This window comes from Colossoma macropomum, unplaced genomic scaffold, assembly GCF_904425465.1.
Source record: "Colossoma macropomum unplaced genomic scaffold, Colossoma_macropomum, whole genome shotgun sequence".
In the NCBI taxonomy this organism is placed as follows: Eukaryota; Metazoa; Chordata; class Actinopteri; order Characiformes; family Serrasalmidae; genus Colossoma; species Colossoma macropomum.
The window spans coordinates 33965510-33993132 of NW_023494801.1; the positions used below are offsets into that span (position 1 = coordinate 33965510).

Below are 27623 nucleotides of genomic sequence, written 5' to 3' on the forward strand. Positions count from 1 at the left end.
TAGCAAATACTCAATTTTATAACGCTATTAAACTGTAAATAAACTGAAAAGGTGAATGAAAAACTAGAATGTTTTATTTCATGGTTGAATGTTTCTGTTATCAGATCATTTTCTTTCATCTATCCAGTTCGAAAACCACTGAGAATCAATGTGAATTGATGAAGGAAAAGTAAAAAACAATAGAATGAATGTACAATGTGTAATGTACAAATAATGTATATATTGTGTACTGTAATCTATAAATGTAGGATAAATGTAGAAAATGTAAAAATGTATGGCCACTTTCAATGACAAATATTCAAAATAGGCATCTGCTTCACATTATATAATTTTTCTTTTTTTAGATCTATTTAAAAAAGCTGTTCAAGCTGACTGTTTTACCAGCTTTACAGTTCACAAAAAGTTGCAATTCATTATTTTTTAACATTGTTTTTAATGCACTTTGTACAACAATGAATGGGGCTTTGGTAATGTATTTTTGGTATTTGTTTAAAGCAGAGTTTTTTTTTCTGTTCTTTATTGCACTATTGTAATCACAATTTATGTCTTCTTACATTGTCACAACGATATCCAACAACTTTATTAAACATAGCTTTTAATGAGGATATTGTGCAACCCAAGTTTGCAACGATAGAGTATCCTGACTGTTATTCAAATTAAAGTCTGTAGATTCTCTACAAGGGGGAGCTATTAGTCACTTTTGTGGAAGAAACCCACAACAAAAGGATCTCAGGAATGCATCCGTGCCTGCATTCACATCCTGCGTAAGACTCGTTTTAATGCTAACAGATTCCTCCAATTGATATTCTGAGATGTCATCTGATTAAAGTTGATTCACTTTATAAAAAAAACAAACAAAAAAAACATATAAAGTAAAGAATGTTACTTGTCAGTTACAACCTTCATATTTCTATGTTTAGGCTACAGCTAACAGTAATATTTAACCCAGTGTGGGTACTTGAATGTACACCACTGTTTGCTAGTTACCTGAACTGAATGTGTCTGCATTAAACATATATATATAAAAAATGATGTGTGGCTGTATAATTTTTATGGTTTCATGGTTATATGTTTGTAATTTGTAATTTGTCTTTTAAAAATAAAGTATTTTGGAATCCCTGAAAGGTGCTGCAGAGTTTGCTCCTGTTCAGTTATGTCTATTTTATTGTTTTGGGAAAATAATAAACAAACAAAACAAAAAACAAAACAAAAACAAAAAAACAGATTGCTTCATTACTTGTCAAAATCCTTCCTAATAACATGACTGTCTTCCATTTGCATTTTAGCAGATGGATGGATACCAAATATGTGATTCCAATGTCAAACTTGTTTCTTCCTGTAGGTTTAGGATTTGATAGAACTACCACGTTTGCGATGTGATTCACTTTGTAATAATCTTGAGACCAGGCCTGGGCAATATATAAAAAAAGTATAAAAATAATTATCTACTTCTCCTAGAAGTTCCAGGTTAGAGCTAGCTGCTGTAGGGTAAAAACCCAGTTCTAATGCCCTGAAGTGAGCTTAAGTTCCAAAGCACGTCAGCATTTATTTTAGGTTCCATGCGCTGAAGCTAAGCTTAACGTAAAGTAAAATAAGTAGAGGGTGAAAATCCATGGGGTAGGGAAAGCTATCATTACCATGCACTGCAGAGAGAGCCAACAGATTCGTGACGTCTCTCTGTCTGGTAAACAAAGGAGACTGACCATTCGGTCGCCAGCACACTTCTTAAAGGAACCTGAACTTTAGTTTTCTTTCATATTTAGCAAGCTGTTTATCGGTAAGTTTGTCCCCTCCAGTTCTCTCTCAGTTCTTTCCCAACATGGTGATTATTGCCTTTTACACATTGCCATCAGGTTACTTGTCTACCAATCGATTACACCGCCCTATTGTTCAGGCGTACTTGAGACTGTGTCAATACTAAAAAGTCCTCTAAAACCAATTCAATTCAATGAAATACTGAAAAAAGTGAGATTGGTTGGTAAAGATTGGTTCAACACTAGAAAACCATGAACACACCATGTTATTGACAGCCTGAGGAACACTTACCTTACCACACTGGCTCATCTTCCACCATGTCGTGATGCTCCGATTCTGTGGGACATATTTCACCTACAAATCAGGGAAAGAAGAGACAATGAGAGCTTGCATTGTAGCTTTCTGTCACAAACTCTAACCATATGTTCATATTAGGAGGCGAAAAGTTGCAAATGTCGCCTCAAGTTTGTCTCGTGTCTCATTATCTCTTGGTGTGTTAAAAGACCTTATAGGAAAGTCAGTTCACTAAGCGGCCATCTTGGAAACGCCGCCAGGCAGTTATTTCCAGCCATACAGGACCAGCCTCCTACCTCTTTGAGTAAGGAGTGACCTAAACACTCTAAACTCAAAGCCAAATTATTGTTTCAAAAACATTTTTGAAATCACTGATAAAACCCTCATAAATAGTTTGGAGCGTTTGGCTCAGTAACACACACAAAACAGTTTTTTTTGGGTTGATTTGGCTATTGCGCTTGCAAAGATCTCCACAACAAGGGTGTGCCTGACCTATCCACGGTGTAACCAGCAAGCTGACTGGCTATTCTACTGAAGGGAGGGAATTTCGAACGCCATGTTGAGTGTTTTGAGTGCTCCTATTGACATTTCATCCAGTGACCGTCTCCTCCTTTATAACGTCTCTGGTGTGTTCCAGGCTGCTCTTGTTGTCTACAGTATATGTATCACCGTATAATATGACAAAGTATGTATTATCACAATACATCAAGAAGTGATTATGAAGTATTATATTTCTATAGGATTAAGGTCAGGACTTTGACTTGGCCATTCCAAAACATTAACTTTTTTTTTTTAACCTTCTTTGGTAGAACGACTTGTGAGCTTAGGGTCGTTGTCTTGCTGCATGACCCACGTTCTCTTGAGTTTCAGCTCACAGACAGATGTCCTGACATTTTCCTTTTTGATGGTATAATTCACAGTTCTTTGTTCCATCAATGATGGAAAGCCGTCCTGGCCCAGATGTAGTAAAACAGGCCCAAACCATGATACTACCACCACCATGTTTCACAGATGGCATAAGGTTTTATGCAATATTTTATTTTTTCCAAACATAATGTTTCTCATTTAAACCAAAAAGATGTATCTTTGTCTCTTCCACCCACAAAACATTGTTCCAATAGCCTTCTGGCTAGTCCATGTGATCTTTAGAAAACTGCAGACGGGGAGCAAATGGTTTTTTTTTTTTGAGTGCAGCAGCTTCTCCTTGCAACCTTGCTATGCACACAACTGTTGTTCAGTGGTCTCCTGATAATGCACTCATGAGCATTAGCATTAGTCACTATGAGTCAGGCCTTTAGTTGCTTAGAAGTTACCCAGGGATCCTTTGTGACCTTGCGGACTGTTACACGTCTTGCGCTTGGTGTGATCTTTGTTGGTTGACCACTCCTGGGGAGCATAACAGGGTCTTGAATTTCTTCCATTTGTACCCAGTCTGTCTTCCTGTGGATTGTTGGAGTCCAAACTCTTTAGAGATGGTTTTGTAACCTTTTCCAGCCTAATGAGCATCAACAACTCCTCTTCAGAAGTCCTCAGAAATCTGCTTTGTTCGTGCCATGATACACTTCCACTGTTCTTTAAATAAAACAAGATGGTCACTCACACCTGAGTGCCATCACATCGACTGAAAACACCTGACTCTTAATTTCACCTTTAAATTATCTGCTAATACTAAAGGTTTACACACTTTTGTCACTCAAAGATCTGTACTACTAGATCATTCTCCACCATAAATAAAGACAAAGTCTATTGTTTATTATAAGTTTTAGGTCGAATTTATGCAGAAATATAGACAATTCTAAAGGGTTCACAAACGTTCAAGCACCACTGTAATTGTAAAGTGCTGCTGTTTCCTGTGTTGCTCAGTGTGACCAAGAGCACTGACCAAGGACCTGTTGACTAACATGTCAAAATACCATCCACAGACTGTTGTTGTTGTGCAATGATTTGGGCAGGCAATTTTCAAACTGGTGGTACATAAAGAAAGAAAGAAAGAGTTTACAGTGGCACTTTTTAATCTGTTGCATAGTAACAAAAGACACACATTTAATTGCTGTAAAAATAATTCTATTCAATTTTAGGAAAAAAATAATGAACAATAATGCTCTAAAACATACATACAGATTCATTTCAGCCAGTCAAACTGTTAAGTCTGGTAAACATAGACGGACTGTTACAGCAGACAATTTTCTGCGTTAAATGTAAAAAGCAAGTTTTTTAGTTCTAGTCAATAATTCCTTATAGAACAGGAAAAAGTGCAAAAGAGGAACAGAAACTCCGCCTCTGCAGCTTCATACAACACAGTCATTAGCATTTCAGAGTGAAACTCTTCAAAGACAACAGCAGTGAACACTGTAGCTCAAATCAAACTGAACAAGGCTTGAAGATGGATCTAAGGCACAGGATGCTGAGACCTCATCTCATTTTAATACTTGGTATATTCAATTTTATTCATTTTTCCAGTAGCAATATGTTGTGCCTGTAGTTTAGTTATAAAGATGCATTTTATTCAGTCTTTCAGACTTTGTGAGAGGACAGATGCTCACTAGAACAGCTGTACCTTCAAAATATTTTTTGATACTGAAACTGAAAAAATATGCTACAGTTAAAAAGTTTTGACTCGCTGTTCAAAACTTTAAAGTCAATGCTCTAAATCTGAGGTGTCAAACTCAACCACTTAAGGGGCCACATTAAGAAATCTCAACAAATCTGTGAGGCAGGTGAAAAAAGTTTTTTTCATTTTTAATAAATGTTGTGCTATAACCTGAACTGGCCACTGTTTATTCAAAATACGCAAAAAAATTCAACAGTAAAATACAGGCACTTAAAGTAGATCTTAAAATATTACATGAATACTAGAAATATCTATAATTTAAATGTCCCCAGAAACTCAGTCTTTTAAACCTGCCTATTTGCTTGGACTAGATTCCTGGCATCCTTTCTTTGCTGCAAGTTCATTAAGACTTGGTCTCAGTTTCTGAGCTGCTCAACTGATGTTAAGTGGTAATATTAGCTGAACTGCAGCTGAAATGCAGGTGTGGAGTTGAGCAGAATTGTGTACAACTAAAGTGTAACCACTGTCCCAGAGACTGTTGTTGGGGTAGGAGAGTCAGAGCACATTACATTGCAGTGCATGCTGGGGACTGTAGTGTAGCGCACTGTGAAACGTCTAATATTAACAGAAAATTAAAATACTTCTGTGGGCCGGACAGGATTGTGTCATGGGCCTGATCTGACCTGCAGGCCTTGTGTTTGACAGATGGGTTCTAAATAATACAAAACTGACGTGGTTGCAGAAAACAGAAGATGCTTTGCTAAACTTTAGCAACAGACGCCTCCAGTTCTTCATGAAGTTGTTCTTTAAGCGTTAATGACTTCATTTCCTTTTGAGTAAAGCAGGATATGTATGATGGTAATGTAGACATTGGCATGGCCAGTTAGAAACTTTCCACTTTATTCCCAGTGGGGGAAACAACAACTTGTGTGTTTTGAGTCTCTCAGTTGTTTGCGTGAAGCTTCATCCAATCAGTCTTGGTGTTTTTTTTCTTTTCTTTTTTTTATAATCTCTTAATACACAGACAAGATGCTTAAACTGCTGAAATCAATGCATTTGTCTCACCTTCAATTAGTCAGTTCCAGTTCCAGAGAATGCTCTAACGCTTGTAACTATTCCTGCAAATGCCTTTTCTGAAATGCTAGACCTGAGGTCATAAGATTCATTATTTAATGCTTTCAATTTGCCGTGTTCTGTTCTGTGTTTCTTTTTAGCAATACTCATTGACAATTTCACTAGAAACACCTACCATATAGGTAGGTCATTCTCCATTTGCAGTGGGAAGCCATGTCACAAAGGCTGCAGGGCTTAAAAAGTTGACCTAAGATTAAATAACACTTTTCCCTTATGACTGTCTGATTTTTCTTTTTTATACTGTTTCAAAGTCGCTCTGTATCTGTAAAACAGCTCGTCACAAAAACAATTTTCAACATTTGAGAAACATTTTTAATGTAAAACATGTTTTTAAGAGGTTTAACTTAGCAATTTGTATAAAACAGATTCGTGTTTACTTTTTATTTCATTAATGTTATAATACATTTAAAAAAATACATTTTATTTAAAAAATTCATTAGTCAGATTTGGTAACTGGTGTTTTCAGGACTCTTATTTTACATTTTAACATAATATTTTCAGCTCTATTAAACTGCTTCTTTGGGTCGAGGCTCATCAGAGAGGAAGCATCTCAAGGCGTGAGAAGGCGAGTCACACTCGCTCACTATATTTCATTAATTTATTAATAATCTTATTTATCAGGCAGCTCAGAACTTCTATGTGTCACTGTTGTTTTGTGCTTTAATGGCTGGGTAATTAAAATTGTCAAAAATAATGCCAAATTATAATTTTTTTTACAGATTTTAAATAGTTACACAAGGTCACCTGATCAACCAATGAATCAGCCCATTTTCAGAATCCTCAGTTTTAACCAGAATGTCACTGGAGTCACCGTCACTGATGTTACACCATATTCATACAACACCAGGGACTGTAAAATATGTTTGGAGTTAATCTCCTTTTTTGCATATATGATAACAGGAGATGTTCATGAACATATTAAGAATGTTTAGTTTGGGGATGAAAAGAATACTTTTCTTAAGAAATGTATCGACCTGAATTCCCACTCCAAATAGAGAATGATCTGGCTAAAATCTGCAAGTGTACAATTACTGACTTTCCAATTCTGTCCGTCTGTTGCTGCACAATTGATCAGCCCTCCCTCCACCTCATTCATCACTGGTCAGTTTCTGACCACAGTGCTGCTGTTGTCCAGATATTATTTGGGTGGCGGTCCACTCTCAGCACAGCAGTGACTTTGATATGGTAGTGTGTGTGTGTGGTGTTGGTATAACTGCTAGGTTGAGAGTGGAGCACCATCCAAAAATATCTAGACAAGAGCAGCTATGTGGCCAGTGATTGAAAGGCTAGAGGATGGCTTACACAAACTGCAAAAAGGCAGGTTATAGTCGCTAAGACCTGAAATATACTTCACATACACTAATCAGGCAAAACATTATGACAATATATCCTTGTTTCTACGCTCATTGTCCATTTTATCAGCTCCACTTACTATATAGGTGCACTGTGTAGTTCTACAGTTACAGACTGTAGTCCATCTGTTTCTCTGCATACTTTGTTAGCCCCCTTTTACCCTGTTCTTCAGTGGTCAGGACCCCCATGGACCCTCACAGAGCAGGTGCTATTTGGGTGGTGGATCATTCTCAGCACTGCAGTAACACTGATGTGGTGGTGGCGTGTTAGTGTGTGTTGTGCTGGTCTGAGTGGATCAGACACAGCAGTGCTGCTGGAGTTTTTAAACACCTCAGTGTCACTGCTGGACTGAGAATAGTCCACCAACCAAAATATCCAGCCAACAGCGTCCTGTGGGCAGCGTCCTGTGACCACTGATGAAGGACTAGAGGATGACCAACACAAACTGTGCAGCAGCAGATGAGCTATCGTCTCTGACTTTACATCTACAAGGTGGACTGACAAGGTAGGAGTGTCTAATAGAGTGGACAGTAAGTGGACACAGTGTTTAAAAACTCCAGCAGCACTGCTGTGTCTGATCCACTCGCACCAGCACAACACACACTAACACACCACCACCACGTCAGTGTTACTGCAGTGCTGAGAATGACCCACCACCCAAATAGTACCTGCTCTGTGAGGGTCCATGGGGGTCCTGACCACTGAAGAACAGGGTAAAAGGGGGCTAACAAAGTATCAGAGAAACAGATGGACTACAGTCTGTAACTGTAGAACTACAAAGTGCACCTATATAGTAAGTGGAGCTGATAAAATGGACAATGAGCGTAGAAACAAGGAGGTGGACATAATGTTATGCCTGATCAGTGTAAGTATGTGAATGCTAACTGTTTCATACGCCGTGCTTTCTTAAATTTGTCATGTCGCAATTCATAATGCAAGGCAAGCATGAGTTGCATTGAGTGTTGCAGCAAGAGGTGCTGTAGCCATAGACATGTCTGGCCAAACTGTTTCGTACTGCTAGTGCGCTTTATTCTGGTCAGCTGTCATGACAGACCAGCAGTCTGTTGCACACCTGGTTTGTTGGTATGAATATTTGACACAACAAAAGAACAAGTAAAGCAGCACCCATTCTTCTACTGTCCACATAATTAGCTGCTGGAATAAGAGCAGATCCTGATTACAGACGTTTGTCCTCTATGGCCCCCCTTAAGTACTGAGTGCTTTAGCTGCCACAATAACTTAAGAACGCATATTGAGCTTGTACAGCAGGACTGTGTGTTGGTAATGCTTCGACTGGGTATTATTTGCATCTGTGTACTTGTGTTGAGTATGTTTTCTGTCACAACTCTACACCAGCAAAAAAGGAGCTAAAAGGAAGGAATGTCTAATAAATTGGACAGTAAGTATAAATGGTTCTTAAAAACCATCAATATAAAGTATAAACCTACAGAATGTTGGGCTCCCCGCTGCAAACAATTTTTTTTTATTATTTAATCGCACAGTTACTTCATATTTGAGTAGCTTTAAAAATAAAGTTGTGGCATGTGCAAAGCTTTGGGCACTTTTACAAAGTCTCAGAACTTAATTGGGCCCACTTTCATATTAGTGTCTCTAATAACTGTGTAGTTACATGTGAACAACATATGCAACAACAATGTAACTAATAATAATTTAGTCCCTGTTACAGATGGATTACAGTAGTACAGCTTCTGTAATCACATGTGTATCAACACGGAGTGTAATAATTTCTGTGGCACTTCAAACCTTGTGCTAAGACTCAACAACCATGGGCTCTTCTAAGCAGCTGACTGAGGATCTGGAAATGAAGCTAACTGATGTCTACAAGTCAGGGGAATCTATAAAAACACATCAAAGCTAGCAGCTTCCTATCAGCTCGCAATCTCCACCATCCAAAATGTTAACAAACGGCACTTAAGGGGAACAGTGGAAGTCAAGGCAAGATCTGGGAGACCAAGAAAACTTTTAGATAGAGCTGCATGTGGCCTGAACAGACGGATAGAACAAAACCCCTGTATAAACAACAAAATAAATAAATGTATATTTTTCATAATTTAAGAAAGAAAACATTTTTAGCTGCCTGGTGAGGAGTGCTCGGCTGTCTGGTTACAAGTGCTGAACTGTTTCGTTTCTCAAGAGCATCAGCTTAATACAAACAGCAAACATTAGCTTTCTTAAATTTGCCATGTCGCAATTCATAATGCAAGGCAAGCATGAGTTGCATTGAGTGTTGCAGCAAGAGGTGCTGTAGCCACAGACACGTCTGGCCAAACTGTTTCGTACTGCTAGCGTGCTTTATTCTGGTCAGCTCTCATGACAGACCAGCAGTTCTAGCAGTCTGTTGCACACCTGGTTTGCTGGTATGAATATTTGACACAACATCGCCTTGTTAATCCAAAAGAACAAGTAAAGGTTTGGGCACTTTTGTAAAATCTCAGAACTTAATTGGTCCCAGTTTTTATTAAGTGTCTCTAATAACTGTGTAGTTACATGTGAACAACATATGCAACAACCATGTAACTACTAATAATTTAGTCACTGTTACAGATGGATTACAGTAGTGCAGCTTATGTAATTACACGTGTATCAACTTCAGTTTTGCCTCATGTAATTACACAAGTGTAATAACACTGTGTAAATTTCATGATAAATGGACCAAAAGAAACAGCCCAAGACGTCTGGTTCCATTGACTTACATTAAACATAAAGTAGGTTTTTTCTTCTCCTGTAAAGTTACCATTTTGGAGATACGAGGAACAGTGATATGTGACAGTACAGCAGATGTCCCCTTCTCTTAAAATGTAACTTTTATAACATTAATTAAATGTGTTGCATTTCCCCCAAAGCAATGTCTATATTACCACTCCATTATTACACAGTACCTACGTAACAACTACACAGCAACCGTCCACTTATTTTAAAGTGTAACTTTAACACTAAACTACAGAAAAGTTCCTGTGTAGAAGATACACTTGTATAATTACATAAGGCAACACTGAAGTTGATGCGCATGTGTAATTACATAGGCTGTACTTCTGTAATCCATCTGTAACAGTGACTAAACCATCAGCAGTTACAGTGTAGCTGCATATGGTATTCATGTGTAACTACACAGTTATTAGAGACACTTAATATAAAGTGGGACCACTTAATTAACTTGTTAGAGTATTAACTGACTCATTAGAACTGACAGGCAGATCAAGAACTGACATTAGGATGTGTCGGAGTGTAATAATTTCTGTGGCACTTAAAACCTTGTGCTAAGACTCAACAACCATGGGCTCTTCTAAGCAGCTGACTGAGGATCTGGAAATGAAGCTAACTGATGTCTACAAGTCAGGGGAAACTATAAAAACACATCAAAGCTAGCAGCTTCCTATCAGCTCGCAATCTCCACCATCCAAAATGTTAACAAACGGCACTTAAGGGGAACAGTGGAAGTCAAGGCAAGATCTGGGAGACCAAGAAAACTCAGTTAGAGCTGCATGTGGCCTGAACAGACGGATAAAACAAAACCCCTGTATAAACAGCAAAAGACCTGCAGAGCTGTGTCTGTAATATTCATCACAGACATTCTATCACCAAGAGACAATACTTTTTGTTAAATTAATTCAAATCAATATTCAAGTTTTCCTAGTTATTTAACTTTATCTCTCAAAACATTCATGAAATTTAGAGCCGGGTATGATGGATGGTATGTTGGAGATCTCTGGTTTGAACCTGTAAGCTTAGATTTGTGTCACTGCACTTCTGAGAATGATACACCACTCAATAATAATACCTGCTCTGTGGTGGTCCTGTGGGGGTCCTGGCAATTGGACAGGGTTTAAAGGGATAACGAAGTATGCAGAGAAATATATGAACTACAGTCTGTAACTGTAGAACTACAGAGTGCTCCTATATGGTCAGTGAAGCTGATAAAAGGGATAATGAGTGCAGAAACAAGGAGGTGGACCTAATGAGGTGGCCAGTCTGTGTATATGTATATCAAAGTTATAAATAATTTCCTTCTGTTTTTATTTGCATATCACCTACTGTTTCAATTTCTTTGCCAAGTTTTGTCCTGATTTATTAATTACATGGTAAGCAGAACTAAGAAAATGGACAGTGAGTGGAAATACAAGGACATAATGAAGTGGTCAGTCAGTGTACATAATTTAGGGACCTTTGGTTTGCAGTTAAAACAACATCTGAATACAACAAGTCCTTGAAGTAATTTCCTTGCTTACTAGAGCTATGTTCAACTCATTTAAACACAAAATATCCTCCCTGAAATTTGCTGCTTCTGTACTATTTGGTCTTTGTGTTTTTCACGCTAACAAGTTTTAGAAGTGTAGCCTTTACAAATCTGGGGTATTCTGCCATAAATTCACATCATTTTTTTATATTTCGTCAGAACCAAACTGCTGATTTCTGTGTAGTGACTAAATTTCTTACTACATGTTGAGAACTGGTTTATTTTCTTTTTTATGCCTACAGTCACTCTTCAGACCTCATGAAGATGTTTGGTGATGCTAGCACGACAAACTCAGTGTAGTTATTTCATGCAAGCAATATGCAACCAATAATGATGTTTGTATTACTGAAATTTAAATTATCATAAGATTTTTGCTTAAATAAAAAGCAATTCATATTCCAAAGAATGAAACATAGACAGCCAAATAGAAGACTGAAGGCTAACATTTGCTTCATAACATCTAGATTTTGTGTGTTACTAGGGCTGGGCGATACGTTTGATATTGATATGTATCGTGATAGATGTCAAATCATTATCTCTTTCAAGTTTGAAGGCTGATTTTTCGCTCCTGAGTGATTAACTGCTATTTTAAACTATCCTTTATGGTCAGAAAATGACACTCACTCACCAAACAGTGGAACATTTCACAAATCTGTCGTGGGAGAGTGGGAGAAAGTTTCTGGTTGGCTGTTTTTACCAGCTGGAAAAGCACAGCCGCAGTTTTTGTAATGTTCATAATTTAAGAAAGGATTATTTTAGCTGTCTGGTGACGAACGCTAAACTGTTTAGTTTCTCAGCAAATTCAGCTTAGTACGAACAGCAAACATTAGCTGGCTCGGTTCATCAGTGACGGATCACACCGCCTTACTGCCATCAGTCCCACCACATCCATGTCAGAGTGGATCACAGTATTCAGACACCAGCTAGCAGAAGACTGGGTTTCTCTATACTATCGTAGCAGTTTGAGGGGTGAACCGCAGCATATCTGACTCTCGCTGTGTAAAAGCATTAACTGCAGTGTGATTCTCTCACACCAGACAAACAGAGTCCTCCTTTTAGGTACGTTTCAACTGAAATCAGCGCTTTTGTGTCTTGTTTGAGCTACAGTAACTTCAACCCGTGTTGTGTGAGTGACAGAGCGCTGCTTAAGTTAGCCATCTGCTAAAAACAGCTAGCCTACGAAGCTAGCATTCTCTCACTCTCCCATTTCACACATACAGCATCCCACAGTTTACTTTAAATCAGGGCTGTAATGAACATGAACCCACTTCTTTCTTTCACTTTCGTTGCTTGGGAAGCACTAATACTAAAATACGACTGAGCACTGTAACAGTGCTGTAGTTGTGAGGAGCAGACGTGATTTAACGCTGCTAAAGCTGGTTAGAATGTTAGATAAGAGGTGAGTTCACTGTAGGACAGTACAGTTACACCACTGATCTCATCACTCACACTTGGTCACAGGAGAACAGATCGCCGGTCGCTCCACTCAAACAGTGAGCATATAACTCCACGTTTCAGATGTTGCTAAAGTATATCTGATGACTCATTTCACTTCTTGACCCCAACCTCTCTAATCATGTTGAAAAACTTGGAACTGCACCCTCTTGTGGCGAAAGCAGAGTAGTTTTTTTAACAAAACAGAATTTCTATCATCTATTAAATAATCTATTTTTAAATGTAAGCATGCACTCCTGTCTGGCACAGATCAGTTGTTATTGCAATGTGGTACTGCATTGTGTAGCAGAGGCAAACAGGCCTCTAATGTTTAGACACAGAAGGCTTTAATCAGATTTTTTTAGTCTATAAAGACAAAGGTTTTTCTGCAAACTAAAATATTAGCTTGGAGGTATTTCACTGAGATACATTGGTTAAAGAATGGTAATAAAAGATTTCAAACTCAAACATGAGGTTTCATCTTTGCCATTTAAAGTAAAACCAGAGAAAGTGCCCCTTCTAGACCTTTACAAACAGGCAATCAAATTCCCTATAGCACTCTTCAAACACTTAAAATCAAAAGCAGATCTTTCTGGACTTTTTACAGACAGTCTAAACAGTATTTTGTGTTGGTGTTAATGAACTACCTTCCTATAGAAATGTATGCAAATTATTTTTTGGCCCAGTATGACTGACAGCATCGTCCCGACTAATCTCAGAAATATCCATAAACTGAAGACCATTTTCAGTACACCAACAGGCTCTCAAAATTTAGTGATCATGTCTTTTCTTACAACTTAACTTTTTTTGTTCATAACACTTTCATCACTAAACAAAATCACACTCATCCATAATTCCTGTATTTCCACTGTCAGTCCAGGTGGGTATGTTTTTGCCTTGTTCATCATTTCAATCCAACCTGCCCAATCCAAAAAAATTAACCTCTCCATCAGGGCATTGTTTCCAACCTTCTTCAAATTAGTCTGAAATTCAAGGTACGTGAATAACACACTGAGGATTAAAAATGCTGAACCCGTCTTGGAAGCTTCTACAATTATGACAACTGAATGAAATGTTTGTGTCTCAGCTCTAACTGTTGGTTTAACAACAAATCCCTTCTTTGTTTCAGTAACCAGCATTTTTGGTGTTTCAATGTGGGCTGGTAAGTTTCCTTTTATATAAATTACACACTGGAAAACTGTGGAGACTCTCTTTTAAACGTCTTCATTATTCTTTATTTTTGACAGACGACTCAAATATAAGACTCGTCAAAGGAAATGACTCATGTTCTGGTAGAGTGGAGGTCTATTATAACAGCCAGTGGGGAACAGTGTGTGACAATAACTGGGACATCAATGATGCAGCGGTGGTGTGCAGAGAGATGAGATGTGGCAGAGCGGTCAACGCCACTCACAGTGCCCACTTTGGTCAGGGAAGTGATCCAATACTGCTGGATGATGTTGGCTGTTCTGGAAATGAAAGCTCTCTCTCTAATTGCTCTCATAGTGGATTTTACACACACAACTGCAGTCATGGTGAAGATGCTGGTGTTATCTGCTCAAGTAAGGAAAACCTCATTTTCAATTCATAACCATGTAATATTGATATTGCTGCTGCACTGATCCCTCTAATCAATTATCTGGTCAGTAAACATACAAATATATAACGCTGAAATAGAAGAACTCCACCACTCTGTGAGCTACTCTGCGTAAAAAAGTGGCTGCATAAACATTAGTTCTCTTAGCTCAGCCAAATCTTACTCACTAGGTCTTGAAGGAGGTCAATGTAAACATTACAATGTTTTAAATGAAGACTGTTGTAGAAGCTTTCATAAAACATTCAGGAAAATATAAAGTCTTCATGTGTAGCGTCAGCGCCTGCCACCAAACTGCAAGTTGTTAACAGACACACAAGCACTAATGGAGGCTTTTTACATTAAACTCTCCACACTAGAACATATTCCTAAATAACCTGTTTTTCCTGTTTACTTGTAAATTATTTTAGTGATTTGAAACATAAAATTGATATGATAATCACCTACAATGAGAATTAGATTAACTATAGCAGAAATATATTAACAGCCAGATCATACAAATAAAAATATGCACAGGTAAGTAAAGTACAGGGATATGTTGTTTAAGAAAGCTTTTTGTTTTTTAATCTGGTTAACCATTCCAGATACATGCAGGACAGTAATTACATTGAAAAGCCATACCATGCTTACCACATTCAAACCAAAGTGCCTGTTAAAGGTTATTCTTGTCCACCGTCTTTTACTAACACAATCACAATACGAACAAATGTGGAGCTACGTGAATTCCTGAACACACAGACACACAGTACCTTAGCAGAGGAGCTAAGCTAGTGTACTCAGAATAATCAAAACAATGTCAAATTACAATTTTGACAACAGAAAGACAGGGAGATATACGAACCAAAGTTTTGCTACTGTTATGTCGAACTTGCAGATCTCTTAAAAGGTACACTGTACATGTCTGCAATAAACAATACTGTTCTACATTCAATACAAAGGCATAAATATACCACACTCCTCCCACCACAGATTTTAACCCACAGCACTAAACAAACCCACTCCACATTCATGACTACTGAATAAAATTGATTTCCCCAAATCCAGAACACACCCAGGGCTAAATCTGCCCTGATGTGTACATTATGAGCTTCATATGTACATTATGAGGCTCCTAGCACATTGAACTTGTGCTTCTCTACTCAGTTCTTCTATAAAGACTTAAATACTGACGATTGTTCAGCTTGCACTTCCTCAGACGGGTCAGGATGAACATGTTTGTCAGATGCTCTACCCATCTAAACTCCACAGTCAGGTCAATAGTCCAGAAAGGCACTGTTTCCCTCACTCTGCTGTTCTGAAGAGCTTGATGTCAACCTGTGATCTATACGTACTCTAACTTGGCATGGCCCGATTTCTATAAGGCAGGTCAAAGGGTTCTCTTCTCTTCCAGACTGAACATCCAAACATGGTTACTTGTCATGAGCGTTCTGTTGTTGTAGCTGGTGCTTGGGAATAACCTCCAACACGTCCGGCTTCAGCAGTGACAGACGTGTGTGTGGTTGATGCTTCAAAAACAATTCTGCTGGCATGCATTCAATCACTAGCTGCGTTCCAAAGCCTAGGCTGCAGCAGAGGTAAGCTGCATCTCTCTGCTGCTATGTCATAGCGGGCCGTTCCAATTTTATTTAGAAGTATTTGTGTGTATGTAGTTTATCTTACTACATAAAAAACATCTCCATTTGTTGCTTTTTCAAAATGGAAAAGCAACAAACACAATGGAACAGGCTCCATTTTCTCTCACCAGCTCCCTCGTGATTTATCGTGCCACTCTGGCGACGTCACCATGCAGCCTTGTTAGGACTGTTCCATTTGTGTGACCAATAGGCTACTAAAGAGGAGTCTTCACAGGACAGTCCTACCGAGGACCCGCCCTACCTCTGCTGCAGCCAGTCTGGTTTCACAAGACAAGACAATTTCTGAATATCTTCGGCTACGTTTACACAGCAGGTAAAAGTGACCCAAATCCGATCTTTTACTCCATATGTGACACAGATGTGTCATCTTTGTGGCAGTGTTGAACAGCAAAAAACACATTTAATCTGATATTTTCTATTCCAATTTGAGACGCTTTTATATATGGTACTGAAATCCAATCCATATCCGATATGCAGCGATGCGACTCAGTCTGAACAGCCAGATCGGAATTCATACTTTTACGTCAATCCAACTTGACGCTCGTTATCATTTCGCACTGCCGAGACCTCATAAACAATTAGGCTCATGTTTGTGTACTGAAAAATCAGAAGGCACTTATCGCAACCGCTCCACGTTTGAAGAGATTTTGAAAGAAATGGACGAACGCAGCTCTAGGAGAATGAGGCTGCAGCGTCTACGAGAAGTCTGACAGCAAAGTTTAAAGAATCCGAGGATGTGGACCGTGCCCGAATAACGTGTCCTTTTTACAGTGAGCTCAAACAGATTTTGGGTGATGAGCCCAGCTGTCAGTCAGTGAAGCTTCATGATGGCTCCTGTGATGCTGGAGAAGATGAAGCTGAACCCTCTGTGAGCTACTGGCATTCTTTGGCAGTCGTGATTGTTTACCTCTGGATGAGCCACGTGAAGCATTGTTCTGTGTGATACAAATCACATTTAAAAGATATTGTGAACAACCAAACGAAAAAAAAAAATCGGACTTGTTGAGAAAATCAAATTTGGGCCACTTTTACCTGCTGTGCGAACGTAGCCTTTATCCACTCCTGGCCACCACAGGAAGCTTCGGGCCAATGCTTTCATCCGAGTGATTCCATCATGTCCTGAATGTAAGTCACCCAGTAACCTCCTTCCAAACTTCAGGTGATGCAACCACCTATGATCCCCACGGAGTTGTGTCTTGTCTCCACTGTAATGTCCTTCGCAGAAATAGGCCATTCATCTACATGTGAGACTTGGCACTGTCCACTAACCCCAAAAAAAATCCTGATGCCTAAAAATAATTTTTTTTTCAGTAACTCTACCTGCTCCACGCATCTCTCTCAGCCCCACTAAAGAGGTCGCATGGGGAGAGAAGGTTGACATCACCTGCTCTGTGAAAACGTGGATTCTTCACCTTGAAACAGCATTCTGGGTCATTTAGAGGGACCAAAAGGGAAACCTCAGTCACCTTTTACCTCAGTTTACCAAAACTGAATTGAGGGGTCTTACTACTGCCAGTACCAGACCATGATTCTCCAGTCTCCAGTCATGATTTCCGCTCTCTACTAAGACAAATTCTTCTTGGATTTTTTGTCATCAATTCCAGACTAATATTTTGCAGATGTTTTAAAATGTTCCTGCTGTGCTCATTTACTGCTGTTCAAGATATTTCAACTGTACCCACTAGTTAAACACGGTTCCTGAGATACAGTGGGGTCCAAAGGTTTGAGACCACATTGACTGACCTGTTGTTTATTTCCAGGTCCCATTTAAACCTGGGAATAAACAAATAGGTTTAGAATTTTTTAAAAAGAAAAAATTAAGACAAAATGAAAAAGTATTCATATTTTAATTATTTGGTCACAACTGAAATTAAGCTATCTTTTGCCGTTGACCATGTTAAGGCTTTTGTACAAAAAGGTGAAATTTATTTTAGTTTTATCTCTTTTCCATTTCTGCTTATAATCAGACAACTCTCAGGTAGATGTGATCTGCTCATCAGAGTTTTTTTTGTGCAGCTCAAGTGCACGAGTCATCACTGGCTCCTTTCATTGCTTCTGGAGTGGCAGCAGGACTGTTACTCATATCAGTGCTAATCATCATTTTCTTCATAAAGAGACGTAAAAAGCAAAAATACCAGATGGCTGTGAAGACGGATCATAAACACTGTGAGTACTTTCTATTCTTAATTATACCGTATTTATACAGGGTGATTCAAAAAGATTAATCCGATTTCAAAGCGCCATATTTTTAAAACCGTGAGGCGCCTATAGGAACCAATCACATACCAATTGAAAGAGGGGGTCATAGAGTGTCTGACTGTCACCAGAAGATGGCTCCCTTCAGTCTGAGGAGATGAGACCCCTGAGCAGAAAGCATCCTGCGTTCTCCGCTTCAAATAAGAGTAAATCCGTCATAACTGTGCAGTGTGATTTTCGTCAGTATTGAACCTCTAACAGCTCAGAACGTTCGCCGTTGGTTCCACAACACTGGATGATCTCCGAAATCGCACTGAAAGAGCCGTGAGTGCAGCGACATCCGACACTTTGACTATGGCGTTGATGTTGTCCGTACAGCTGGAGGAGGTTCATATTCAGCACTTATAAAATTACATAAACTTTATGCCCACTTAAACCATTTACAATTTACAGAATTGTTCTGTAATGATTTACAAGTGAAATAAATCATTTTAAAATTGGACGAATCTTTTCGAATCACCCTGTATTATGTTCATTAAACAATCCTTTGAAAAACTAAACGGAGGCTCTTTGTATATAACATCCAGTGTTTGGTGTAGACAAATTTGCTGCCATAAAATCTAACCAGCTAACCAGTTTTCATATTGCAGCAAGTTAAGTTTTTTCACACAATCCTTCTGTAGGTGCCAAAAACACATACAGGGATACCGGAGGGAGGACTGAGATGGATGACGACAAAGTTTATGAAAATGCAGAAACCGTTTTTCACCAGAAAGAAGATTCAGACAATTCTAGTGAAGACTACACTAATGTAGGCGCTGAGGAGAATGTCTGCAATGACTATGCGGGTAAGCAAATTTATGTAAATTGTGCAGGACAGTACATGGAATGAAGCAATTTCAACAATCCAAATAAGAGTTTTTGTTGTTAAAAATGTACATAATAGTAAAACTGTGTAGGAAAATGCTCCACTGTAACATTTGGTTAATAAGGTTAGTGTTTCATTTTTTTGCAAATGTAATTTGACACAATCGTTACTTAGGTGCCAAAACCACAAGTGGGATTACCAATACAGGGAACGAGACGGAAGATGACGATTATGAAAATGCAGAAGTCTGGGTCCACCAGAGAGAGGATTCAGATGTCTCTAATGAGGACTACATATACAGGAATGCAGAAGCAGAGGAAAGAGCCGTAGACAACGACTATGAGGACAAACAAATTTATGCAAACGTAGATTAGTATCGTAAACTGAAAAATGTCAATGATTCAGTGAACCTCACTTTAAATGTATCAATAGTAGTCAACGGATTAATCGGGCCTAGTAATGCCATTCTGAGACAGCCTTGTCAGTGTGGCTGCTGTGGAACAATGTTAGTGCTTCCCATTGTGTTCATTTCACCAGTCTATGAGTGACGTCAGTGCGTGATGTAAAACAGTGGGAAACGTACCAATGTTGGATGTAAAGTTTCCTGGGAGAAAACAGCAAGATTTAAACTCTAGCATTGAAAGCTCAGTATATTTAACTGGCTACTCTTAATAACATATCGCTGTTGTCAGAAGAAAACCTTGTATGTCCAAAATGGTAACTTTGCTGGAGAAGGAAAAAACCTGTTACTCTTAATGTAAGTCAATGGAACCAGATTTTTTTCCAAGTCATTTTGGGCCATTTCTTTCATCATGAAATCAAAACACAATATAAAAGGTAACAGGCATTTTCAAATTGTCAAAAACGAAAAAACGACAAAAATGGAGATACAAGATTTCTTCCGAAGCAGCGATATAAATGTTCACTGTCTGTATAATTAATTTGGTTCCTGTCTTTTAATGAGAAAATACGAATTACATTAGCGGTGTTACTTCACTTCAACCAGCTAAACTAGCTTTCAAGGCTCAAAAATCTATTGGTCTGAAGCCAACAATCTGCTATTGTAAGCGACTGATTTGATATAAGACACCCAACGTTAGTTACAGTCAGTTGCATTTGCTAATGCGCTAGAGACGGCCTTGATTCAACATGCTGGCTTACATTAGCAGGAGTCTAAAGCTTGCGTTAGTGTTATCAACTTGCCAACAATGTTTTGGGCAACGAACGTACACAAAGCTGAGTCTTCTTATTCGCCAGCTTCTTGTTTAAATTTCCCGTTCTATCTTAAATGGAGGTGCCAGAATGCAACTGCTGCACCATTTGAGGTGGAACAAGAAAATCTGAACAAGAAGCTGGCGAATAGGAAGCCAACTTCAGACTTGTCGAACATTATGAGCTTCTAGCCAACATACAGTTTCTTCATGTGTGTGCGTGTCTGTGCTTCAGTACAACACCAGGATAACCTGGCCCAGTGTTTAATGAGATAGTAGTGGATTCATGGAATCTCCACTGTATCACACAGCTGTCACTTCTAGTCACTTGGTAGATGATGAGCAGGTTGTGCAATACAAGTGAACAGAGTATTTTTTGTGTTTGCTTAGATTGGCTGCTTTATATCATACATAACATGCATCAGGACAGTTTTGGGAATTTGGTGAAAAAGAGCCCTGTACTATAACTCTCATGCACCCTGCTTTAAACGTTTGCTTAATTTCCTTGGTTATCATTGTTTTTTCTAAATGATAACACGCTTTTCCCAAACTAAATGACAGTAAATCTAATCAAAAACTGTTAATGGCTAGCATTAAATATATATTTTCTTAAGTACAGAATAATGCAGTTAAATAACACAGAATGCAGAGATGATGCACACAATAACAGTGTTAAATAAAAGTTCAGCAATTTTGTGTCTCATTTATTATTATTACTATTATTATTACTATTATTAATTGGTTGTTGTATTTTGTCAGATGCAAAAAAGACATCTGAGCTACTTACAGTACGGCGTGGAGACGCCGCAATACATTTTGTCAGCACAACACTCTTGTATATTTATACTTTTTAACTGCACTGCTTAAAAGTATAAATATATACCATCTCAACATCACGCTGTGCTAGACAGCATGTCGTCCCAGCAAAGCTGCACACAGTGCCCTGCCAGACTGGACTCTTACTAGGGCCACGATGTATGCACTTCGTACCTTGAGTCAGACCACCTCCATAAAGCGTTGGTCAACACATGCATGCATTATGCTATTACGCCCTAGCCCGCCACTAAGAGAGGCTAGAGGGCCTGGTAGACAGAGCAAATTGGCTCTGCAGGGAAAGCAGCTAGGCTGAAGATTCAGATTTTTCAGCGGATGAAGCCGCGGATGTGCTAAACACAATCTCTAAGTGTCTCTAAGTGTGGTGCTAAAGACGATTTTTTGGGATGAGTTTTAACAGCAGAACTCTTGCACAAAGTCTGACACTCTGAGAAAGCAGGAAGAAAACAGAAGAGAAATTATTAACTTACATTAGCGATTATGAACGTAAGTTTTTTAAGCACTGCAATTAAAAGGCAGACCCACTGGATTCTACAAAAACAGACTAGAATACACCCCAACAGAGGTGAACATGATATTTGGAGGCAGAGGGGGCTTAGTAATTGGAGCTCTGGGCTATTGATCACAGGGTGGAGGGTCTGCTAAGTTGCCACTGCTGGGCTCCTGAGCAAGACATTTAACCCTCTCTGCCTCAGGGGCACTGTATCACAGCTGACACTGCGCTCTGACCCCAGATTTCTAAGCTGGGATATGTGAAAAGAGAATATTGTGTCATGATTTTTTTCAGCCTGATTTTTAAACATGCATACAATGTACAAGATCGCGCTTAGACTACCGCAACAGTTTCAGACTCAATGTCAAATATGCATATATGTCAATACGCATATATAGTCATTTTTAAACCTTGACGCGTGTTTCTTTTGTCCATTAAAATGAACGTGGTGTGGTGCGGTGCGAGCAGGCCTTAAGAAAGCAGAAATTTGATTAGGCCTATTGTTCTTTGGCCAGTTTCCCAACATTACTTAGAACGTTATACCCATCAACTTCTTCAAACGTGGTATTTAATCAGGATATTGTACAGCCCTAGCTGGCAACGATAAGAGTATCTTTCAAATTAAGGGTCAAAGAGTCTCCACAAGGAGGAGCTATTAGCACTTTTGTGGAAGGGAAGAAATCCACAACAAAAGGATTCCACAAATGCATGAACTCCCTGTTTAAAACTATTTTTAATACTCAACGGCTCCTCCAGTGATATTCTGAGAGGCTATCATTTGATATATTTAGTAATTACTGCACATACAAAGAATGTTACTTGTCTGTTACAACCTTCACATTTCTATGTTTAGGCTACAGGTAACAGTAATATTAAACCCAGTGTGGAGTATGTGGATATACACCACTCCTTGCTAGTTACTTATAAAATGAATGTTTCTGCATTTAACAGTGCTAGATGATGGTGTGTGGCTGTATCATTTATATGATCATACGTTTATATTCTAAGGTTTTGTAATTTGTCTTTCAAAAATAAAGTATTTCAGTATTCCTGAAAGGTGCTGTAAGCTGTCTGTTACTGTTCAGTTACATGTTTTTTTTATTGTTTTGGGAAAAAAAACAAAAAAACTGTTTACTTGATTTCTCGTAAAAATCCTATGCAATAAAATGACTGAACTCTATTTGTATTTTAGCAGAGACAGAAAATACATATTTGGTATATGTTTCTTATCAGATATTCTCATCAGATATTGGATGTCAGTTCGTCTCTTAATGCAAGATCACCAAATAACTAAAACACCTCTGATTCTAGATCTTATTAAAGAGCATAAGCTTGATTTTGTGTTTCTAGCAGAAATGTGGTAAAAGTGAAAACGGCACAGTAACTTGAAGCTGCTTCTGAAAACTACAGACTTCTGCATACAGTGAGACAGTAAGACGGGCAGATGAGGACGAGGAGTGGTATGTATTTATAATAATAAAAGTACCACTACTGCTGAGTATTTTGCAATCAACCTTTTTAATAAAACCTTTAATTCTTACTAATTGTAACACATAGACCTCCCAAGCAAAATAATAATTATTTGGCAGAAATTGCATAAGTAATATCTGTTGTAACCACAAACTATGATAAAATTCTTCTCTCTAGGAACTTTTGAGATAACCATCAAACAGTAACACAACAGAATTCACTAGACTTCAAGAGAGATTTGACCCAATATAAACAGTGAATCATCTGCCCTCACAAAAGTAAAGTATGGTGTTCCACAAGGCTCTGTTTTAGGACCTGTATTATTCACATTATATATGCTACCACTGGGCACAATTCAGTAAACACGGCATAAATTTCCACTGTTATGCCTATGACACTCAGTTATATTTAACAAGTGAACCGGATGACAAAATTAAACTTGGCAAGATTGAGGACTGTATAAAAAGACATAAAAGACTGGATGTCGAGTAACTTTCTCCTTCTTGACTCGGATAAAACAGAGGTTCTACTTCTTGGTCCAAAAGCAGCTAGAAACAAACTGTCTGATTTAACACTTAAACTTAACAATTTCTCAGTTGCATCAAGCTCATCTGTAAAAAATCTTGGTGTCATGATATAACTAGTATTACTAGAACAGCCTTCCTGCATCTCCGCAATATTGCTAAATTAAGAAATGCATTATCTCTACAGGATGCAGAAAAGTTAGTTCACAGTGCATTTATTACTTCAAGGCTAGATTACTGTAATGCCCTGCTGGCTGGATGTCCGAGCAAAAGCCTTAACAAGCTTCAGCTGGTCCAGAACGCTGCAGCCAGAGTTCTTACTAGAACTAGAAAATTTCAGACCATATCAGCCCAGTTCTATCAACCCTACACTGGTTACCAGTTAAATTTTCGCATTGATTATAAAATTCTTACTGACTTATAAAGCACTAAACGGACTCGCCCCTCAGTACCTGAGTGAACATCTCTTCCACTATGAACCATCACGCCTACTTAGATCACAAGGTGCTGGCTTACTATTAGTACCTAGAATCAATAACGTTACAGCAGGGGGGAGAGCCTTCTGAAACAAAGCCCCCCAGCTTTGGAATAATCTTCCTGTTAATGTTCGGGACTCAGACACAGCCTCAGTCTTTAAGTCTAGGCTAGAAACTTACTTGTATAGTCAAGCCTTTGGTAATTAGTTTTCCCTGTCAGTTCTACACCTGCCAGAGTCTCTGCTGCTCTGCTAACACTAATTTGTGATCAGTGACCCATTACAGAACTGACTGTGTTTTTCCTTTCTTTCTTTTCTTCGCCGAGTTGAACAGCTGCCCATCCTGTGCGTCTGATGCTGCTGCCTCTTCTGCCTTGACCGGGTGCCACTGCTGCCAGCCCTCTGGGCCGGCTTGACCACCACTGAGCTTCATGCTGTACAACGCCGTGCAACCTCACCCTCACAACCTGACCCCACTGATGCTGCTGCTACATAAAATAATCAAATTAATCATTTGCTCCACCTGTTTTCCCCGTTTTTGTACTATAATACTTTATACTAACAATGTTTACTATCCGGTGTCGACCAGAGGAGGGCGGGTTCCCCTTCTGAGTCTTGGTTCCTCTCAAGGTTTCTTCCTGTTTCTCTTAGGGAGTTTTTCCTTGCCACTGTCGCCGCTCATGGGGTCTGGACCCGAATTTCTTTCTGTAATGCTGATTTCTTATGTAAAGCTGCTTTGTGACAACACCTGTTGTAAGAAGCGCTATATAAATAAACTTTGCTTGCTTGCTTGCTTAAAGCAGCACATGGACAGTCCTACAAACAAGCTAGGTCACTTCCTGGATCTAATAATCACTAAAGGTTTACTCACAAACGTGTCTCTAATCTCCGATGTTTTATATCAGATCATTTCTGTATTTTCTGTCAAGTCAATATAGTAGGAAGAAAATACCTAAAAGTTACTTTAAAAAGCATTACACTGACTCAGAAACAGTTGAGAAATTAAAAAAATATATAAGAGTTCATCAAATACAGCTCTGACTCCCTCCTGTAATGATCAGAGGCCGTATTACAGAAACTTCTTAAGTCTAAAATTCTATCTGCTCAGTCACCATGATAACTTTAGCTAGGACTGAATTTAGAAGAACAACAGTTCTTAAGTTCATAATCTTATCCTAACTCCAGATAAGAAAACAATATTACAGAAACATCCTAACTAAACAAAATTTCCTAAATATTGTCCTAACTAAGATAAACCCCAACAGTGTCTTAACTTCTGTTTTAACTGGCTGTTTCTATTGTTTTAGGCTGTGACTGTAAGGTTTGAAGCAGAGTCAGACGCTCGCAGATGTAACTTACAGAAAGGGCTTTACTGACAGGAACAAAGTTCCAAGTCGTCGTCAAAAAACCAGGCAGTGTTCAGATCCAGAAGGCACAAGAAAAACACACAGACATACATCAGACAATGCATCAAATCCAAAAAGGGAAAGGCAGAAGCGTGGTCGAAGGTGCAGGCAATTGGTCAAAATCCAAGATCAGAATCAGTGCAAACAAATCCAAAGGGCAGAGCAAAAAGGGCAGAGTTGAGAACACGAAAGGCAAAAATCATACACGGAATACACAACAAAAGAAAACCGCTCAGTAGATCACAATAGTGGATACAATACCTTGCAACTTTACTAAGCTAAAGCCCAGACTTATATACTAAACTAACTGTGTCATATGACAACTAACACAGGTGATTCACATCAATACTCCAGAGATCTAGAGCGCTGATAGGAGCGCAGAGTCACGTGAGAAGTCATTCCTCAGAGGTTCTTGGGAAATTGAGTCCGTCTCAGTGTTATTGCCTACGGGAAGCTCGGAAGTCATGTGATTTCCCAGAGGATTCTGGGAGATTGAGTCCGAATCCACAAGGGAGTTTGGTGGATGCGTGACAGTGACAGGCAACAGAGTTCACTATAACTAGCATGACGCTACATTTGTCCACATTAAGAACGGCGCTTTGACTTGTGTTTTTTTTTTTTGTTTTCTAACAGCGGTTTAAAACCCCCAGACGCTGCAGACACGATTTCCACCTTCCCCTCTTATTACCTTTGTGTGTTAATGTCGATGATGAAATATTACAGTGATGGTGGTGAATAATGAGGCTAAGGCGACGCACGAAGCGCTGACACAATATCCTTAACCATCAGTTTATCGTGCTTTAGTTTTGACCTTTTTTTACATCAGTAACAGTAGCTAACGTTAGCTGTCTGGCTAACTAACTTGAGTACGTGTTTACATTTCAGCTGTGGGCGTATGATCGGTTGCTAGGTAACAGACACAACAGTTGATTGTCGAGTAAGTTAAGATTTTTTAACTTGAGCTAAGATGCTGTAAGATAAGATTCCTAAATTAAGATAAGCTTTGCTTCTGTAATATGAATTTGTGAAAAATCTTATCTTAACCTTAAGACAAAAAAATTTTCTGTTTCTTTAATACAAGCCCTGGCCTCTGGTCTAAATGCTAGATTAAAGGAAACTGACATTTTTATTGCAGCGGTCAAATGGAAGAAAAACTCACATACTCATAAAAATGTGTGGATGAACGAGGAAATATGGCAGCTTGAGAGAAACTGTCGTAAATCAAAGAGCTTACAAAGGAAAATTAAACTGCAGGGATGTGATGTGGTGAGCTGTGCACCCCATGACCAGCCCTGAAACATTCTAGAGACTTTTGGTACAACCATCAGGAGTTATGGACACTTGAATAAAATGTTATATACCTGTATTCCTTTGATAAGTGTCCTTTAGGGGACGCCAGCGAGAGCAGAGGCTCCTATTATGCCAATCGGATGGATCCACCGGCGCAGGAAGGAGGGGTCCACTCTCGTGCGGGTCCTGGAAAGAAAAGGAAAGCACAGTTAGAGTGATTATGATCTTTATATATATGTTTGTGTATGTTAGGTGTATGTTATGTTCTTACTGTACAGTATGTCCATGAATCAGTGTGTGCTAAATGTAAATGATGTGTAAATGAGGTGCTTGATTTCACGCACTGAAGCTGATCTACTTCACTAAAATCTCTGCTCGTTTCAACATCATATGAAAGTTTCCTAATTCAGAGGCAAAGCAGTTTGTGCGTCATTAAAGGCGGTGAAATCTGCACCCTTTTTACGCAACTCTGAATAAAGAAAATGTAAAGAAATTGTACCCTGTTCACACTTTTTAGTGCTGTCCATGATTGGGTCACCCATGACTTGTCTGTGGCTGAATGTGATAAAGCGCTGTGTTTATTGATAAATTCACATGACGATGTACTTTTAAAACTGAACGGCTATGCTAAGATGGCGGCTTTGTAGTAAGGCAGACATTTGCATAGCAAAGAATTCTTAGGTTTGATTTTGATTCAGTTAGGCCATTTCAGGAGGCGGAGTTTTTATTTGTTTATTTGTTTGTTTAGAGTTTGAGTAGAATAACATTCTTCAAATGAAAAAATACTGATCTCAGATGGACCAATCAACTTATACTGTACACTAAAATGGATACAGCCATCAGGATCTTGCC

The 27623-nt window shown here is 38.8% G+C and overlaps 1 protein-coding gene across 1 annotated transcript; it reads left to right on the top strand.

Annotated features, from left to right (window-relative positions):
• The first annotated feature begins 4383 nt into the window (after window positions 1-4383).
• On the top strand, window positions 4384-19806 carry LOC118821012 (scavenger receptor cysteine-rich type 1 protein M130-like). Its single transcript, XM_036589421.1, has 6 exons — window positions 4384-4481; window positions 13906-13938; window positions 14024-14338; window positions 18021-18170; window positions 18884-19048; window positions 19243-19806. The coding sequence occupies exons 1-6, from the start codon at window positions 4433-4435 to the stop codon at window positions 19440-19442; spliced, it is 912 nt and encodes a 303-aa protein (XP_036445314.1). The 5' UTR covers window positions 4384-4432; the 3' UTR covers window positions 19443-19806.
• Window positions 19807-27623: the final 7817 nt, after the last annotated feature.